We start from the raw sequence: 18,403 nt of genomic DNA, 5'->3' as shown, positions 1-18,403 counted from the left end.
GCATTTTGTAAAAGTTCGCCAGAATGATGAATGCAGATATCCTTTAACAGCGATTTTTTGGGTATATGTATCCTTTGTATATTCTCACACACATGAAAAAGGATGTGTGTACAAGGTTGTAGATTGGATTGGGGACTGTTTCAGTAACGTGTGGTGCCGCCGTACAATTCAATTCCACGAAGTTGTGAACAGTGAGTATTCTTTGCCATTAGTTGTGTAGAAGGGAAAGATACAGTCATATTTGCCAGTATATGTATAAAAATTGCAGTTGGAAAGATACAAAGTAGAGTAGCAACAGAAATTTCTTTGGAGAGAGGAACTGGTTGTTTGGGAGACAGGGTGGGAGAGATTTTCTCCTCTACGTATTTTTGTCCCTTTTGAATTTTACATCATGTGGACTTAATGTATGTATAATTTAAATAAAAACAACCCCTTGTCTTCTGGCTGCAGAATAGCATCTAGTTGCTTTAATGATATTGCCTAATTCCTGGCTGCAAGCAAGGACACTGCCAGCAAGAAAGCCAACACACCGAGGGGCCTAGTCAGGCTGCTTCTGTTTTCTTCAAGGGTACAGCCCTAACATGTTTTGAGTCAAGTCACGGGGACACCGTCCTAAACTTTGGATATCTGACTCGGTACCCTGCAGCCCAAACTGATTCTGAGTTCTTAGGTCCGTTGCTGGAGGGCTGTGTCTGGATGAGGTGAGTGGATCAGTCAGGTTCCACACACTGCCCTGCCTTGGTGTTTGGACGCCTGGGAAGACTCTGGGTGTTGACAGCTACTGAAGGGTTTCAGTAAGGGAAGCATGGATGTGTTGTGGAGCTCTACATCAAGTACATCGAATGTGGGGCAAATCTCGAAACCAGTTAGGCAGAGGGTACTGCATTGTTGTGCCATCAGAGCGTGGCAGACAGGAGAATGTGCCTCATAATTATGGAGTGTAATCACAGCAGGGCCCCAGCTGCTGCTTTGAAATTCATCGTGAATTTGCTCCCAGCCCTAGCTCATGCCCCCAAGGGCTGGTTCCTGGTCCTGACTGAAGATAAGGCAGATCCTGAGGAAGACACTTTCTGGGGAGATGGGACTCCTTTGTCAGCAGATTTTGGGTCAAGGACTTCTTCACACACAGGGCCTTGCTGAACCTTTCTTAGGTTGCAAGGCAATAGATGCTCTGCAACTAGAGACTGATTAGCCTCTTCCCTAATTGTTTACCTGATTGGAAGAGGGTAGAGTCAGAGTCTTAGCTTTTATTCTTGGCCTTTCTCTAATCAGAACTCATCACTGTTTCTCTCACCGCTTTTCTCCTATAGTGCCCTCAACAAACACTTAGGAAATGAATGAACGAACCATAGCATGCAGTTAGAGGAAGAAGGTAGTACCTGCTGCTCGTTAGCAGAGTTGGTGAAGGCGAGGCTGGACAGTCAGTCAGGACTTTTAAATGATTCGAGGCTTTGAAACCTGGGGTTTAAGTCAGATCTGAACCTAGATTCAGATACTCTGATCCTGCCATCTTGTGAAAAAGTCCTGGTCTTTTAGGGCCTTAGCTTTTTTCATCTGTGGAATGGGATACTACTACCTACTATTAAGGGTTAAAAATAAAAGCGTAAAATGACATATGGAGAGTGCAGAGGATTTCCCTGGGGACCCAGTGGAGAGGAATCCGCTTGTCAATGCAGAAGACACAGGTTCGATGCCTGGTCCGGGAAGACCCCACACCGTACAGAGCAGCTAAGCCCCTGCACTGCAACTGCTGAGCCTGCATTCGAGAGCCCGGGAGTCACAACTGCTGAGCCTGTGCTCGAGAGCCCGGGAGTCACAACTGCTGAGCATGTGTGCCCAGAGCTTGGACTCTGCAGCTCTGTCCTCTGTACTCTTCTGGTTTGGGAGAAGCCCCCCCCAAACCAGAAGCCCATGCAATGAAGAGTAGCCCTCGTTTGCTGCAGCAAGAGAAAGCCTGCAAATGGCAACGAAGACCCAGCACAGCCAAAGAAAAAGATGCTCAGTAGATGTCCTCGCTTAGACCCTTTCCCTGGTCCTGTCCACCAGCAATGAGGAAACATACACACGGGGCCTCACCAATAGCTGAGGGTCTATTTCCTCAAGTACAATACGGATGGAGCTAGACCAGATGTGGTCCTTTCTGTACTAGTGGACGCCTCCGAGGGCCAGACAAGCGGCTGCACTGCTGGGGAGGGCTGAGGGTGAGCCTGAGAGGCAGCCCTCTGTAAAGATAACGGCTGCTATTGGGCTGAGGTGGGCTGCTTCCACTGTGCAGCCCACAGGTCAGCAGTTTGAGACTTCTGCACTCAGTTAATTCTGTGTGTTTTTGAACAGCACCTCAGTGCAGTCACACCAGATATAGTATCTCTAAGTAGCCCTACTCCCTTCTCCTAATCTTGAGATTCAGCCACATTGTCCTTCCTGTAACTAGTTCTCATTGCTGAACTGTTTCATAAGAATAAACCAAGATTTATTTTTCCACTCAGCAGTTCTGGACATTTGGCTTGTGTGTAGTATGTTGCTATGTACAGCTACAATGAAACTTTTTAGTACAAGCTAAGTTTCTCAAGGGTAACTTTTTTAAAATGTGAGTTGTGACCCACTGATGAGTTATGAAACAACTTAGTGAGTCAGAACCAGCATTAAAAAAATTTTTTTAAGCATCCCCTGTGCTGGAAGCACTGGAGCCACTTAACCACTGACTGCCAGGGAAGTCTCCCAGCATTTTTTAAATGAAGTAACTTAGGACAGGTGCCAGCTGCTGCTCACACTGTCGTGTGACTTCATGTAATGTTTGACTGCTGTAGCCTGTGTATACTCCACACACCCAGAGTGGTCCCATGGATGATTCCCCAGCAGCGTCTGGTCAGATCCACATCTGTACCAACACGCAGTCTTAGAATTCTCAGTTTTACTTTGTGGCTGCTCTGGGTCGTTGCTGGGCAGGGGTTTTCTCTAGTTGCAGCGAGTGGCGCGCAGGTCTCCATTGCGGTGGTTTCTCTTGTTGCCGAGCACAGGCGCCAGGGCACACAGGCTTAGTTGCCCAAAGGTATATGGGATCTTCCCAGGCCAGGGATTGAGCCTATGTTCCCTGCCTTGGCGGGTGAACTCTTAACCACTAGATCACCAGGAAAGCCCACCGTCTTACGATTTTCAATTTGTGCCAATCTGGTAGGAGTCAGTTTGGCTTTTCGTTTCCCTGATTAGCGCTGGAGGCAGAGATCTGTTGGCCTCGTTCAAGTTTTTAAAAGGATCATTTATTCACCTGGTTGTTCAAATTTGACTGCTGAAGTGAACCCAACTCTGTAACTTGCGAAGACCCCCATGCGGTACCTATACTAGCTCACGAGGCCCACTGTGGGCCTTTCGTATCCAGTGGACAGAGCTTGGTCAGGACATTATGCAGAGGCAGAGAGAGGTGTGGAGTGACCTCTCAGTGAGACAGCCTTAATCACAGCGGCTTCCAGCCTACAGCATTCTGTGGCAGGCCACCTGTCACGCAGGCATCTTCTGGTCACAGGAGGCTGCTGCAGCACACTGATGGTGTCAGGGCGCGTCCGTGTCGCCAGGAGAGACGGGCAAAGTGGCCTGGAGGAGCAGGCCTGGGGTCAGCTAGGCTCGTGCACCGGCCGCCCACGCCAGCCAAGCACCTGGGATTCAGACTGGAGCCTCAGCAGAATCTGGACCGACTCCGCTGGCTTCAGTCCTCTGGAGTTATATGCGAAGAGCGGAGACCACACAGGTTACAGAATGCCAAGTGTCTTCTGTACTTTATTATCATCATAGTCTTTGCATCAAGATACATAGCAATGATAGCAGGTTTCTTTTTAAAGCTTAGTATTAAATATTAAATATCTTTCCCCACTTTTTACATTACTCTGCCAAGAAAAAATTAAAACTCAAGTTATCTGAAGCCTGGACACACTCCCATGATTAGCCGGGCTGCGTAGAAGTCGGTGGCTTGTTCTTCCTGCCGTGTGAGCGGGCCCAGGCCCTAGAAAGATGGGACCAGGCTATAATTGTTTTTGAAAAGTGTGCTACAAAAACGGACGGCCTGTTATAAGCCAGGTTACAAAGTCAGGACAGGGGTGAGGGAGGGACAGTTTCTTCCAGAAACGGAATCTCTGAGGAGTCCCAGTCCATCGCTTTTCCCCAGAATGGAGCGAGGAGGGGTCAGATCTCACCGTGAGCTTCCCAGCCCCATCTCTGGGAGGGGGCGGCTGGGGGCAGGGTGGCTGCACCTGCCCTCCCCCACCTTTCTCAGCGAGGGAATGGAGTTTATTGCCCAGTGAGTGTGAAGTGGGCTGAAGCTTGGTTGGTACTGAATTCTCTAAGAGGTTTCTTCTAGAAACAGACAACTCAGACTCTTCCTCTCACTTCAGCAAAGAAGTTATTTTAAAAGCACTTGGGAAGTTCCTCCTGCACCCCTGGGGGCAGCTCAGAGGAGGGAGTCATCAGTACAGCCCCCTTCCAGGCCGTATCGGAACTCCTGCAGGTTGGAGACGCCGTAGAAGTGGACGAAGGCGGCCGCCACCACCAGGACATGGAAGATCTGATGAGACTGGAACTGCAGGGACAAGAGAGAAGCTTCAGGGCAATGGCAGGGAGACCTGAGGGAAGCGAGAGGAGGCACTCGCCTCTCCTAGTTCCTCCGCAAAATTTCCTGCACCATAAAACCGATACGTTTGTTGTAGGAGAAAAAAAACGTGTAAGTCCTGTCAGGGATTCACTCACCCACATGCACCAGCATGAGCAGGGACACGCGTCACCCCAGACACCACCTGCCCATGTCTGTCTCTGCCTCTGACCCCGACCTCCACCTTCGGGCAGACCCACCACCACAGCCCTGCGAAGAGTCGTTTCTTACCCATATGTCGAATTTTCCAGGGAAGAAGCGCTCAGGAATGCGTGCGGCATAGAGGCCGGCTCCAGTGATGTACATCACAGCCATGAGGAAGAACCAGCCCATCTGGCCCACCGTGGTGGCCTTGACGAAGCCCTCCGCGATCGTGAAGTGCATGGTAGGCACGACGCCGCTCAAGCCAAGCCCCAGGAACACCCCTGAGCAGACGGATGGAGCGTGTCAGGCACAGGGACGGCCCTGCTGCCCTGCTGATACAAGTTACTTCCTGGTGAACAGCACGTGTTCAGGAAATTTTGCACAAGATGGAGAGCCATCATCAGATGCTGCTTCAGCGTCCAGAGTGGGAAGGAGGCTGGGTAAGTGCTGACACAGCCGTTCCCTCCTATGGAGCGCCAAGAACAAACATCGTGTGTTCTCTGTTATCTGTTGAGCAACCCAGGCGATCATGTGCGTCAGAACTCTGATGGCTGCCTCGGCTACGAAGCCGAGATGGTGAGCCCTCGGGTGGTGTGCCAACCAGAGACGAGCAGGATGGGCGTGCCATTAAGAGCACAGAGGACTTAAGGAATAGGAGTCTGACCTCCTGAGGAGACAGACCCCAGTGAGAAGCCATCAGATAAAGAGCAGATGGCGCCCCTCCACACCAGGCCCCTGCCCACGGCCGCCGGGCAGGGCTCCGCTTCACCTCTGCAGACGCCCTGGGTGAGGCACCATTGGCTGGTGCTCGATGAATAGTTAACTCTCTTAAACGAGGGTTAAACCACAGCGATGTTAAGTCTCTAGGGACTGGAGACAGTGGTAATTGACGTGTGGCTGCAGTAAAGCTGGAGTCTGGACAAGACACCAGGAAGGGGCTCCTGCTCACAGCGACCCTGTCCCTCAACACGGCTCGGGCTCTAGGCGCTTTCTCTACCAAGCCACGCCTTTCATTCCCTTAGGAAAAGAACTCCCGCTGAGCTAGAGACTGTGCTTTGTACGCTTCGTAACTTCCTCAAACCAGAGGTAAGAGGAGTCTTTTCTGCACTTTAATTACTGTCCTGTTGCCATTTCGCTGAAACAGTATGAAACTTGCCGGGGGACCGAGCTTTGAGAATTCATGCTGTTTCTAAAGTTCTAAACACAGGTCAGGGTCTGGGTGGGGGCCCAGGGCTGGCCCCTTAGGCTCACGGTCTAGACACCCACGGGCGCCCTGCCTTGCGACCCACCTGCTCGCGTCTGCCGGTGCTTGGGCGTGGCGAACCGGTCCCACTGCGCCACAATGATGGCGGAGATGCCCAGGACGCAGACGATGGAGAGGTAGATGAGCCGCGGCTGCGGCGAGCAGTAGAAGGAGTAGTAGAGCCAGGGCACGAAGCTGCCCATGATCAGCAGCGCGATCCCCGAATAGTCCAGCCTGAAAGAGCCGCGGGGCGGGGTGGCCGGTGGGCGGGCCGCGGGGGGGGGGCGGCCGGAGGGAGGGCGGGCTCTACTGCCCTCAGGCCGACCAGGGCCCCCACTCACCACGCGGTCCGGCCTGTGTCCTGACTCAAACCCCCACACGGTCAGGCACTGTTTGGGGCACGTTTGAAAGGCACCCCTTTGCCCAGGCTGTCAACAGCCACACCCCCTCACAGACACGCAGCCAGGAGATGCATCCATCACAGTCCAGCCAGGCCCCAGCTTCCATACAGCAAGGACTCTGAGTATTCCCCAGTTCTGACAGTTCTAAAGCCAGAACCCTTATCGTGGGAGCATCACTAAGGCGGTAGTAGTCTCTTTCAGTTGACTTTAATGATAAAGGCGTATTACTTGTTGCTGGTGTTACTGAGAAAAACAGAACAACTCAGCAGCACTTCCAGAACCAAAAATAACAACAAAAACGAGCAAACAGAAGCCCAGGGTCAGCGCTGGGGAGGACGGGCATCTGGGGCTCCTGATAAGCTCTCCCGGCGGGTGGGCAGGCGCGCCCGTGGGCGGCGGCGCCCTGACGGGAAGGGGGCACCGCCCGGCGCTTGGTGCGGGAGAGCAGCCTCTGGACAGCGCTGCGCTGGGATGACGTCTACCCACAGCGGGCTCTGTCTGGAGGAGGCTGCAGTGAGAATTTTCAAGTCGGACTTAAGAGAAAAGCTTCCTGACCCTCTTACACCCATGAAACATCAGGGAATCTTGAGGAGCCCCTGCAGTCGCCAGGACCCCCCAGCACCCGGATCACAGGCGTGAGGACAGCACGTGGTTCTTCCCCACCATCCCTGTGACTCACTTGGAGAAAGTCCGGGAGACTTTCTCTGAATGACAGTAGACAGTGTGGAAGAGCCAGGAGAAGCTGAGGCAGAGCACCGCTCCCAGGAAGAACATCCCGAACACCACCTTCTCCTGGAGCGGGGCCATGAAGTACATGTTAGGCCTCAGCATGGTCAGGATCCCCAGGAAGAGAAACAGCACAAAGCCTGCAGCAGGGGAGAGAGGAGTCTGAGGAGAAAGGCGACAGGCGATGCTTTGAGCCAGCCCTGACGCCACAGGCTGAGCTGCGGGAACCCAGAGACCCAGACCAAAAAGAGCGTCTGCTAAACGCTGACGTGTCCTTTCTAGACGGTGGGTCTCTGACGGGATGGAGCCGCCAGCCCCAGGACGGTTCTGACCACAGAGGACACCCGTTCGGACATCTCCCCCACCCGCACACCAGTGATGAGGGGCCCTGCGAGCTCCCCGGCAGTGTAAAGACACCACCAGCTCCCTCATAATCGTGACAATGGCGTTTCTCCTTCCCGTGGACAAAGGCCACACAGCTCCCGGGCCGGAAGCAGACGAGCCCGATGTCCCCCGGGCCTCACCAAGCAGGTGCGTCCAGATGTTGCCGGTCTCCGTGTGGATGCGGAAGATGCTCTTGAAGCAGGCGCGGAAGGAGGGCATGGGCGGCCGGTGGCCGTGCAGCAGGTAGTCATTGTCCTTCAGCCAGTCCGGGAGCACGTCGTACGGGATGACCCTCCAGCGGCCCTCCCAGACCTGCAACCACATGCGCTCTAAGCGGGGCTGGGAGCCACGAGCCTCCCCAAGGACGCGGCGTGCAGGAGAGCATCCGCCGGGTTCCAGAGGGTCCTGGGGAGCGGTGGGGGCCAGCCCGGGGATAGCAGACACCAGGATAGCAGGAGCGAGGCTGCCCCCGGACCCCCGCTTAGAGTGTCTTTGTTCTTGTGTCAGGAAGCTTATCTGGATGTGCTTAGCTGAGCAGGTCAGAAGATGGCAGGACCTCCTCTCAGCTACCTGAGAAATACACGTTTACCGCTCCCCCCACACTCTGGCAGCTGTCTGTCATCGTCCCCCCTAAGTTCTCACTGTGTTGAGACTTTTCAGAGCAGGAGTTCTTAACCTAGGACGTAAAGACAGTGGACAGTGTCCAGAGAGCCGGTGAGCAAGGCTAGTCTCGGAACTCGTGACGCTGCCCCCGTGGAAATCACAGGCCTTTTCGTGTCAGGTTTGCAGTTACCGGTTTCTACTCATCGCCACTCAGAAATGACAAGCTCTGATAACACAGCTTGTCATGAGCGCGTGTTCAGCGTGTTGATAAAGGTGCAGTGCTCCCGCCTCAGCCCCGGGCGGGTGAGCCCGCTCCCTCCCCGCGGGACGGGACCTTGTACACGAACTCCTCCATCTTCTCCATGGCGTGGTGGGCCTGCAGGGGCAGCGTGAGCACGCGCACCTCCTCCTCCTCCTCCTGCGGCCCTGGGCAGGCCTGCTCCTCCTCGGCCTGTGGGGAAGGGGAGAGCGGCTGCAGCGCTGGAGGGCCTGGGGACGCACGCGTCCGGCGCCCAAGAGGCAGGCCACGCCGCCCTCTGCCCGGCCTCTCCTACACACAGGCCTCGGGTCTGCTCTCCGGAAGCAGGATGCTGCCTGAGTTTGCAACGTCACAAGCGCTGGGGGAGAGCGCGCCACAGCGCCCAGGGGAGAGGCCAAGGGAGCCAGCGCCTGAGGCGCAGGGTCAGCAGCCCAGGCCTGCACCCAGGCCCTGGCAGCCCACCTCTGTCTCCAAGACGGTGGCCCTCAGCTTCCCCCAGTTTCCCAAACACTTCTCATTTAGACCGCTGAACAAGGAGGAATAAGACAGAGGCTCAGAGATCCGCTAAGACTCTCAATCTGATCGGTGCCCTGTGCACTGGCCCTGGGGCCCAGACAGTGTCCACCTGCTCCGGGAGAAGCCAGGCCTCAGAGCCGGCTCCACAGGAGCAGCACAGGAGGGCCTGAGAGGGCTCGCCTCCGGGGAGACCTCCAGAGCCGAGGCAGGGAGGGCAGTTCCTCCGTGGGGCGGGTTTTCCTCCTGCGATGCTTCCTCTTAGATCTTGTGATAGAGGAACACCCCCCACCCCCCACCAAATTCATCCTCTGTCCGTCTAGGCACAGAGTCCCTGGTCTCCCTCAGAGTGGGGATGCTACTGGGGTTTTGCTCAGGCACAACGAAAAGCCCACTTGGCTGTACAAGAGGCCCTGCCAGGCCCCTCCAGGGACAGGGCCTTATCTCCCCCCTCCGCCCCTTGGGGACTCTGAAGAATGAGATAAAGCGGCCAGGTGCGGCCTCCACAGCAGCCTGGGGCAGCACCTGCTCCTCCCACGAGCCTTCCAGCTGGCCAGATCGGCAGGGATTTTCCATGGTATATGGAGCCTGGCCTGACTGCTTCCTGCCTTCGTCAGGACAGACAGTCCAGGGCGCTGTGGCTCTGGGGAGACCAACAGGCCTCAGGAGAGGCTGACCAGGGAGATGACTTACTTTGGTTGGGCTGGTGACCGCCCGCTTGCCCTTCTCCTCGAGCAGGGGTCCCAGCTCGGCCAGCTCCACTGTGTCGGCCACCCTGTTGCTGGCGGGAGCCCCGTTGCCCTGGGCCACCGCGGGCCCCTTGTGAGACGACATCAGGATGGTACCTCGGGGCCCTCTGGCTTCAGCCTGGGGAGAGCGTGGGGTCTCTTGGCCCCAGGGGCCAGAGAGCTCCCTGTGATGGGGACACTGGAAGCAAACACAGACACAGGGTGTTGACAGTTTATCCTTCTGACGTCTCATTTCTGAAGTCAATACTGAGAAAGAGACAGCCCCCCACTCATACCCTCTCCAGTCCCAGAGGCCAGTTAACTGCACCTCTCCTCCTCTGTACCATCAGCCTTTACTGAGGTTTCACTAATCCTAAAATCTGAAAACCTAGTTGCTTCAAAAGATTTGTGTGTTTTGCACCAAACTGTCACCCCAGAAAAACAGCTACCCACCCCACATCCCTCCCACAAACACGGAGCCCGTTCAGTGAGCCGAGTTTATCCTGATTCCCAGTGCTGGCCCAGGAAAAGCCTGGCTCCGAGACTGAGCAGCAAAAAGAGGAAGCCGAAGCCTGGCTGTAATCACCACAGGCCACCCAGGCTGAGAAGCGAACCAACTGCCAACTGAGCTCAGCGGGCTTTACCTACAAACGCCCTGAAACGTGTGCGCCGCCTACAAAAGTGGGCCGAGGGTGGGCTGGCGGTCCAGGGGTTAACTTCTCTGCAAGGCCTACTGCTTCTGTTGGAGAATCACTGCCCGGCTCTGTGAGGAGAGCACACTTTGCTCACAGCCCTGTCTTACAGCAGCAATAACTCACCTGGCCGTGGGAGGCTGAAGACACGAGGCAGCCCCCGCCTTGCCCTGCCACCAAACCAGCTCAGCACAGGCCTGTCCCAGCGACCACAGGTCAGAACCTAGGCCCCACTCCAAAGAGCTCTGGAGCTGAGAGACAGACCCTGTAGGAGGCAGTCTTTAATCAGGCCTCAGGAAGATAAGATGAACGTTAAGAGGAGGGGAAAAGTGCCCCAAGACTTCCGACCCCCGCTCCCAACAAAGGAATTCACTGCTCACAGCAACAGCAGCCAGAATTGGTCTGCACTGGTCACCTGAGCCCCGGGAGCCACCAGGCAGCGCAAAGATGGCCAGGTAACACCTGCACGGAGCAAGCTGCCCTCTGGGGAGGAAGCAGAGCTCGGGGGCCACCTCCTTCATCGGGGCGGTCAGCGCAGCCTCGCTCCCGAGGGGGCAGTTCTGTCTCCCCAGTGGTCGCTGCGCATCCACCTTTGACATGTGTACCTGCTCTTCTACCCGAGAGTCACCTCGATTCCTTCTCAGAGATTAAGACCGGATCTGTGTGGTCAGGTGAGGGCAGCCCGCAAGTTTCCAAACAGTCATGCCAGGCTCAGCCATCAGCACAGCTGAGAGCTGGTTCAGGAGAACAAATGACCGTGCCTCCGTCCACAGACCCTGCTCTGGTGCCGGCACACAGGCACTGGCTCCTCCTCCACACATGCAGGACTCTGCCAGGAAAGATGCCAGCCCACAGCCGCAGCCAACGACTGAGCCCCTGGAGAGCAGGAAGCCAGAGGCCCACGAAACCCTCAGGAGACAGGCGGCCCACGTGAGCAGAAACACTGGGCAATCTCTTTCAATAGGCTGACCACAAAGACACATTTCCTCAAACTGAAGTAATCCCGGACAAACAGCTTTGAGAAGAAACAAGTGACACTGCAGTGAAAACACGGATAGCTCTGGGCACCCCAGACAAGGATGAGAGGGGAGTACACTCAGCTGGAGTCCAGTACTTGAGAGGCGGCCACTAGGGTCAGAAATAGACATTTTCTCAGGTTCTGGGATGCGGTGCCACACAGATCACTAATTTATGCATGTCCCTGATTGTGGTCAGAACCTGTATTTCAGAATCGGTGGAAGAATGACGGAGGCAGCATTCCCACCAGCAAGCATGTGACCCGCTAGCTAAGGCGTTCCGCGCTTGTGCCTCTGGGCTGCTCTCTGTCCCCATCCCCAGAGCAGCCAACACCCCCCCGGAATACTTAACAAGTGCACTTAGTGCCGGCGCCCCGAGGTGCTTTAAGGCACTGTGCAAAACCCCAAGTCACGCAAGTCGCTGTCCTGAAGGAGCCTGTAGCCCGGTGGCATGAGGCCACCCGCGGCACGTGCAGAACCAGGGGCAGCGCCACTGCTCCAGCAGGAGAGCGCGGGAGAAACCTGGGCTAGGGTGGCGCACCCCCGGTGCAGGTGAGTGCTGTGGGCCTGACTCACCAGTGGGGGTGAGAATGATACACATTATACGCTGGGCAGTCAGGGCCAGAGAGCAGGCGCGGACTCCAGCCTGCGCACTTCCTAACTTCCTCACTGGGTCTGACGCTCTCACGCCCTCAAGCCCAGCGTCCTCCTAGGAGGACCTCGGTCTTGTGGCAATCTTCAAAGGCTTTCCTCGTTCAGTCGAAACCATCTTCTGTTGCTTCTGAGCCCCTTTGGCTCCCACACCCCACCCCCAGCATTATCTCTAGACCCAGAGTCACTAACTCTGACAGGCACCCGGTAACTCACAAGCCAGGCACATTACCGCTCATCACACAAGACACATCGCCACGCATCAAAGAACAGACGACGACGCTCAGCGGAGGTCATGTCACCATAGTGAGCAGAGTCCACCGTCCAGCGGGGTCTTCTAAACTACCAACACAGGGACAGGAAGGGAGAGAGGGGGCGGAGGTCTGGTAAGAAAGAAAAGCAAGTAACGCTAGAACCTGAAAGTCTACTTGGCAGGGTGGGCCTCTCACAGACGGCCGACAACTGGGACAGGCGAGCCTTTCGGCGCCCGCTGTGCCGCGCCGGCGCCAGCCCCTGGGGCCTGAGGACGGACTCTGGGCACTCAGAGCCAGCTGGGCTTCACTGTCCCACAAGCTTTGCTTCTGATTTTTTAATATTTCATGGGTTTCTTAAAATTTTTTAAGGATTAATTTTATTTACGGCTGTGCTGGGTCTCTTGCTGCGCGGGCTTTCTCCAGCTGCGATGAGCAGGGGCTCCCCTCGGGCTGCCGGTGCAGGCTCTAGGCCACGCGGGTTCAGTAGCTGCTGGCTGCGGCTGCGGTGGTCGCAGCTCCCAGCTCAGGCGCAGGCTCAATAGTCGTGGTGCCCGGACTTCGCTGCTCCCTGGCGTGAGAGGTCTTCTTGAACCTGTGTCTCCTGCGTTGGCAGGTGGATTCTTTACCACTGAGTCGCCAGGGAGGCCCTCACAAACCTTCCTGTCCTTATATGTTCTAGAGGAGACACCTTTCTCCTCAAAATCGCCACATCCAATGAAGGAGTTATAATTGGGCCAAACTCCACTGAGTGCATTTTTGATGGGATTTCTTTACTTCAAGTTAATACATCTTTGCCACTAAGCTCTCCCGCTGGATAGCCCTGTGACACTGGAGGGCAGGGCTGTGGGGGCAGGGGCTGCCTGTGCTCCTATGAACAAGATTACCTGGTGCCAAACTTGGGGAAGCACTGATTCTTAGTTGCCAGCCTTTGTTGGTGAGTTTATTTCCCTCACACTTTTGGAGACGTTATTTTGTGAACCAGTTCACAAGGTTTTCACATTATAGTATACTCCTTCTCAGGAGTCAAAGGCACAGAACTTCTAGAAATTTTTAATCTAGGGTCCCTGAGCCCTTGGAGGTTCCACAAGTTAAGCTCCTTCTTACGCCTACCTGACTCTCACAGTAAAGCTAGACTTGTTCTGTTGTGTCTGACTCTTTGCAACCTCATGGACTGGAGCCCTCCAGGCTCCTCTGTCCATGGGATTCTCCAGGCAAGAACGCTGGAGTGGGTGGCCATTCCCTCCTCCAGCGGATCTTCCTGATCCAGGGATCAAATCCACATCTGCACTGCAGGAGGATTCTTTTTTTCTTTCCTTTTGAACGATGTAGGCAGAGTTTTTTTCGGTAAAGCACACACATCAAGGACCAGTTTGCTGTTAGATCGCTGCACAGATGCAGTCCCAGCAACAGGCAGAAAACGCCACGACCCCAGTGTCCATTCACATTCGGTGGGCTTGTCCTCATCAGCAGAAAGATTGAGCCAAGCAACCGTGATTTCTATGCTGCTGCTGCATTGCTTCAGTCGTGTCCGACTCTGTGTGACCCCATAGACGGCAGCCCACCAGGCTCTGCTGTCCCTGGGATTCTCCAGGCAAGAGTACTGGAGCGGGCTGCCATTTCCTTCTCCAAGGAAGATTCTTTACCACTGAGCCACCAGGGAGCCCAAAACAAGACGAGTCCAAGCAGTAAGGACAGAGAACACAGTCGTCTCTGCCGCTCTGTCAGGGAAGGTGGCTGCGTAGCGCTGCTGGGGGAAACGAGTCAAGGCAAAGGCTTACGTTTGAAAACTGCTGAATTACAACAGTGGAGCCTCAGCTTTCCTATTTAAGTACAAGTGTCACTGACTTAAGAGTCTGCAATGAAAACCCAGAATCTAACTTTCTTTGTAGCTCTTCTCCAGGTAAAGCTATCTCAACAGAAATAGGTCTTTTTTGAATCCCAAACAGACAGGTAAGCTTTCCAAATGCCATAACACAAGGTAAAGTAAACAGGAATGGGAACGCGTTTCATACCAGCCCTTGACTTTAATACCTGGCTTTTAAGTACATTAACACATTATATGGTCACTGTATACTGTGAGAGCCCAGATGAAACAAGTAAACGAGGTACATGTCTAAAAGCGAATCACTCGGAACCAGTTTGCCTCGAGGGCACTTTCAAGGATCTATTCAATCTAAGACAGCTAAAACTTCATACACAGTAACCATGCCCCCAACATTTCTGAGCAGGAAAAGGCAATTCACCTTGAAAATAGTGAAAGGAACACAGTCCAGTGGGCAACATGAGGGACGAATGGACATTAAGGGCAAAACCTAACAACTCTGATGGATACCAGCACCAGAAAACACCGCACCAGTACTGATGAAACCTCTGCATGTAGAGATGGCTTCGGTTTTCCCTGGTAGCTCAGGCGGTAAAGAATCCGCCTGCAATGTGGGAGACCTGGGTTCAGTCCCTGGGTTGGGAAGATCTCCTGGAGAAGGGAAAGGCTACCACTCCAGTATTCTGGTCTAGAGAATTCCTTGGACTTGTAGTCCATAGGGTCGCAAAGAGTCACACAGGACTGAGTGACTTTCACTACTTCACTTAGTTCACCAGTATGATCACCAGTAGGTGGGGTTGTGTTCCAAGTGTGTCAAACAGTTCCTTTCTGGCTTTATATTAAAGAAGCCAAGGAGATTTCTTAGGGAAATAAACAACAGACTTATTGGCCTAGAAAGAAGGGAAAATTCTTTACTGTCCACAAAGAAGCGTGGCGTTGTGGCTGCAGAGACAAGGCAGAGAGGAGCCTGGCCTCGATGTTAAGAGGAGGCAGCAACTCATTTGTCTCCTAGCACCGCTACAAGGCTAAACGCCATAAGCGCTGGAGGAATTCAGGAGGAAGCTCAGTTTGAGCTGGAACATCGGGAAAGGTTTTGTGGAAGATTTTAAGAAAGGATTTTGATAGGTAAAGATAGGATCAAAGCATTCCTGAGGGTAGTGCTGTGAACCTGGGCAGGCTCAAAAGAACAGAGACCCCAGGGCAGCGAATAATCCACTTTCCACAAGGAAATCTTGGAAAGGCAATGTGAGGCCAGACTTAAGAAGCTGAGGACAGTCTAAAAGCTGAAATCCGCAGTGCACTTTATCCATTAGCAACCGGGGGCCCACTGGGAAGGGTGTGCCCTGTCTGAACTTTCAACCTGCAGGCAAAATAGTTGCTTAAAATTTCTGTTTATCCCCTGGGCATCGGATAGTTTCTTGGCCCCTGAGAACAGAATGCTTTCAGATTCTACTCAACAATTAGGTACAGTTTCGGGGAGACCTGCCCTAAGATGGCTGCTTACAGGCAACACACCAGTCCTTAAAACTGATGCCCCAAGTACACGGAAGTTACTCCTGGGGTGAAGAAATTTCAGGGCGGCAATCCGTGTGTCAGCGCCCCGCCTGAATCCCAGCACTGCGTGGACACTACCAAACAGCAGCAGCAGCAGCTGCGCCACAAGAGGCGATGCAAGCCTAGGTCTTAGCAAACAGCCGTAAACAGACCCCAGAGCCCCTTCACTTCAGAGACAGCCAGTCAGTCCAGTGCTCGCTTGATTCAAGCGGGGAGCCTATACATCCTTTCCCTGCTGTGTCTTCTCCCTCCTTGGGGGAAACGCCAGATTAACCTAGCAAAGCACTCTGCAGGCCTCCTGTTGCTCCTCCGACACCTGAAGCTCCCTAAATGAAATTCGCCTTGTCCGTTTCCCACTCGCCTGAGTAGCGCCTGAAACCGAGAGGAAACATCTATTCCATTAAAAACTGAAGGCCTGACCAAAAACCTCAAACAGGATGGCACCTATGAGAGATTTCTGAGGGAATAAAATTTCCTTTTTCCCCAAAGTACTTTAGATTTCGCTCACATTGCAGCATTTAGGGCCACCTTACACACAGGCCAACTGTCCACCAGCCTCCCCTTCCCCGCCGCCAAGGTGGGGGCACTGTCACGGTCTAGTAACCGCGGGGCTCCTCGGGCTGCCGAAGGCGGGGGCTCCCCGCCGGACGGCCGCTCCGAGCCTCAGGCCCGCAGCCCCTCGGCGCTCGCCTCGCGCGGTCTTGGGACCAGGCTCAGCTCCGGCCTGGCGGCCCTGAGCCGGAGCCTGAAGCCCGACGTCTCACCCTGGCGACTGGTGGGTACGGCCGCCACGGCGGCTGTTGACAGCGGGGGACGCGACTCGCACGGGAGGGGCCGGGAACGCGGACAGCTGACGCGTTGAGGCTGGAGGAGCGGCCGGCCCCGAGCGGGGGTCCGGGGGCCCTGGGGACGCCCGGGCGGTCCAGCCCTACGGCAGCTGCCTCAGGCCCGCGCCGAGACTCCTATGGGGAGCCCGCCCTCTGGCCGATCCCCGCCCTCCGGCCCGCTCGCCACCGAACCCAGGGGAACTTACGGCGGGCGGGGGGCTATGCTGGGGGCCGCGGCACCGGCGCTACATCCCGCGTCGCTGGAGGCGGCCTGCGGCCGAGCGGCCCGGATCTTCTGCGCCCTCCCGGGGCCGGAAGGGGCGCGCAACCGCAGGGCGTCACCTCCGCGAGAGCGTCACGTCCTCTCAGACGCTCGGCTGCCGGCTCTCGCGAAGCCCAATCACAGGCCGGCCCCTTGGACCCGCCCCCAGGACGGCCCCGCCCCCACCTGACCCCGCCCGCTCTAGCCCGGTGATCTTCGTTGTTGTTCAGCCGCTAAATCGTGTCTCACCCTGCGACCCCATGGCCGGCAGCACCCCTAGACTCCTCTGTCCCGCAATCTTTCCGCAGTCCGGACCACAGGCCCGCCCCTCGGCCCCGCCCCTCCCGGCGGCCCCGCCCCCCGCCGTACGACAGCGCCGCAGGTCCGCTCCCCTCGGCCCCGCCTCCCGCTCACGGGCCCCGCCCCCTCGCTCTGCTCCAATCGTAAACCTTCCCTCGCAAAGCCTCGCGGGAACCACACCCTCCAAGTTGCTAACCTGTGCTCCCTTCGAGGAAGGAATTTCTGGGAATTAGACTGAGCCCTGCGAGTGAAGTGAAGTCCCTCAGTCGCGTCCGACTCTTCGCGACCCCATGGACTATATCCTACCAGGCTCCTCTGTCCGTGGAATTTTCCAGGCAAGAGTACTGGAGTGGATTGCCAGCAATGCTGAATTTCCTGTCCCGCACCTGTCCTCTAGGCTGGGCACTTCTTAATCCTTCTTCTTCAACCTCATGGCCCCTCCTTTCTGCACATATTTACTGAGCGCCCCACGCGTGTGAGGCACGAGGCCAGCAGGTTCCTGGTCAGGAATAGCGGCGACGCATTGGCTGGCCTTTCTCGCGGACTCCCTGCTCTGGCCCGGGCTCCGGCTGAGGCTGGATGGGGACCGCAGGGTGCCGCAGCCGCCATCTGGGGGCATGACACCTCATTTGTCACAAGGCTGGTAAGTGACCAGTCTATTCAAGATGCAGAGACAGGGTGGTTTATTATAATCCTGATGTTTCAGGGGCTTCTCCAATGAGAAGAGCCGACTCAATGGATGTGAGTTTGAGCAAGCTGTGGGAGTTGGTGATGGACAGGGAATCCTGGCGTGCTTCAGTCCATGGGATAGCAAAGAGTTGGACATGACTGAGCGACTGAACTGAACTGAGCGGATGCTTCAGGGCAGTGGGAATAATTCTCCAGGTGCTGGTTAAAACTGTAGGCTCTGAAATCACATAGACCCAGGCTTCCATCACTAGCTAGCCTCTGACCTTGAGCACGTTTTTGAACCCTCCATGATAAGTACCTCGTCTGAAAAATAGGAATAAAACAGTGCTGTTTCATAGGCTCTTTGTCAGGATTGAGACAATTTATGCAGGTTTTTGGCTTGATGCTTGGCAAATCATAAATGCTTCACAAATCTTAGTTATCATGTGCTGTCCACTGTATAAAACCCTCAGAAATGGCTGCTGTCCACAGAAGTTTGCTCTCAGCTTGGCATTAAAGGCTCTCACCCACTCTCAGGCCTCACCTGCCTCCACTTGCCCTCTGGCATTTGGGCTTCAATGAACTTGCCGAGTTCTCCAACATGAACTTCTCTTCTGTCCTTCAGGCTTTTGTACACACCGATCCTTCTGTTGGAACACCCACCCTGTCATTCTCTGCCAAAAGATCCAAGCAACTTACAATGCCCAGTTCTGGTTTGC

The 18,403-nt window shown here is 55.2% G+C and overlaps 1 protein-coding gene and 1 long non-coding RNA gene across 4 annotated transcripts in view; one reads left to right on the top strand and one right to left on the bottom strand.

The window, feature by feature from the left end:
- Window positions 1–3,753: 3,753 nt before the first annotated feature.
- On the bottom strand, window positions 3,754–16,785 carry ADIPOR1 (adiponectin receptor 1). 3 transcript variants are annotated; one of them, XM_042256842.1, is made up of 9 exons: window positions 16,660–16,785; window positions 12,213–12,338; window positions 9,603–9,836; window positions 8,472–8,588; window positions 7,675–7,846; window positions 7,104–7,290; window positions 6,070–6,257; window positions 4,868–5,061; window positions 3,754–4,567 (listed from the first exon to the last, which is right to left on the bottom strand). In XM_042256842.1, the coding sequence occupies exons 3-9, from the start codon at window positions 9,741–9,743 to the stop codon at window positions 4,439–4,441; spliced, it is 1,128 nt and encodes a 375-aa protein (XP_042112776.1). In that variant the 5' UTR covers window positions 9,744–9,836; window positions 12,213–12,338; window positions 16,660–16,785; the 3' UTR covers window positions 3,754–4,438.
- Window positions 4,613–18,403, top strand: part of LOC105610043 (uncharacterized) — a 29,070-nt gene continuing 15,279 nt past the window's right edge. Inside the window, exon 1 of the long non-coding RNA XR_009595888.1 lies at window positions 4,613–5,866. This is a non-coding gene — a long non-coding RNA (uncharacterized LOC105610043). The remainder of the gene's footprint in view (window positions 5,867–18,403) is intronic.

The sequence above is a fragment of the Ovis aries genome, chromosome 12, assembly GCF_016772045.2.
Source record: "Ovis aries strain OAR_USU_Benz2616 breed Rambouillet chromosome 12, ARS-UI_Ramb_v3.0, whole genome shotgun sequence".
NCBI lineage: Eukaryota > Metazoa > Chordata > Mammalia > Artiodactyla > Bovidae > Ovis > Ovis aries.
Note: the sequence above shows the minus strand (reverse complement) of the source record. Positions and strands in the feature narration are given on the sequence as shown.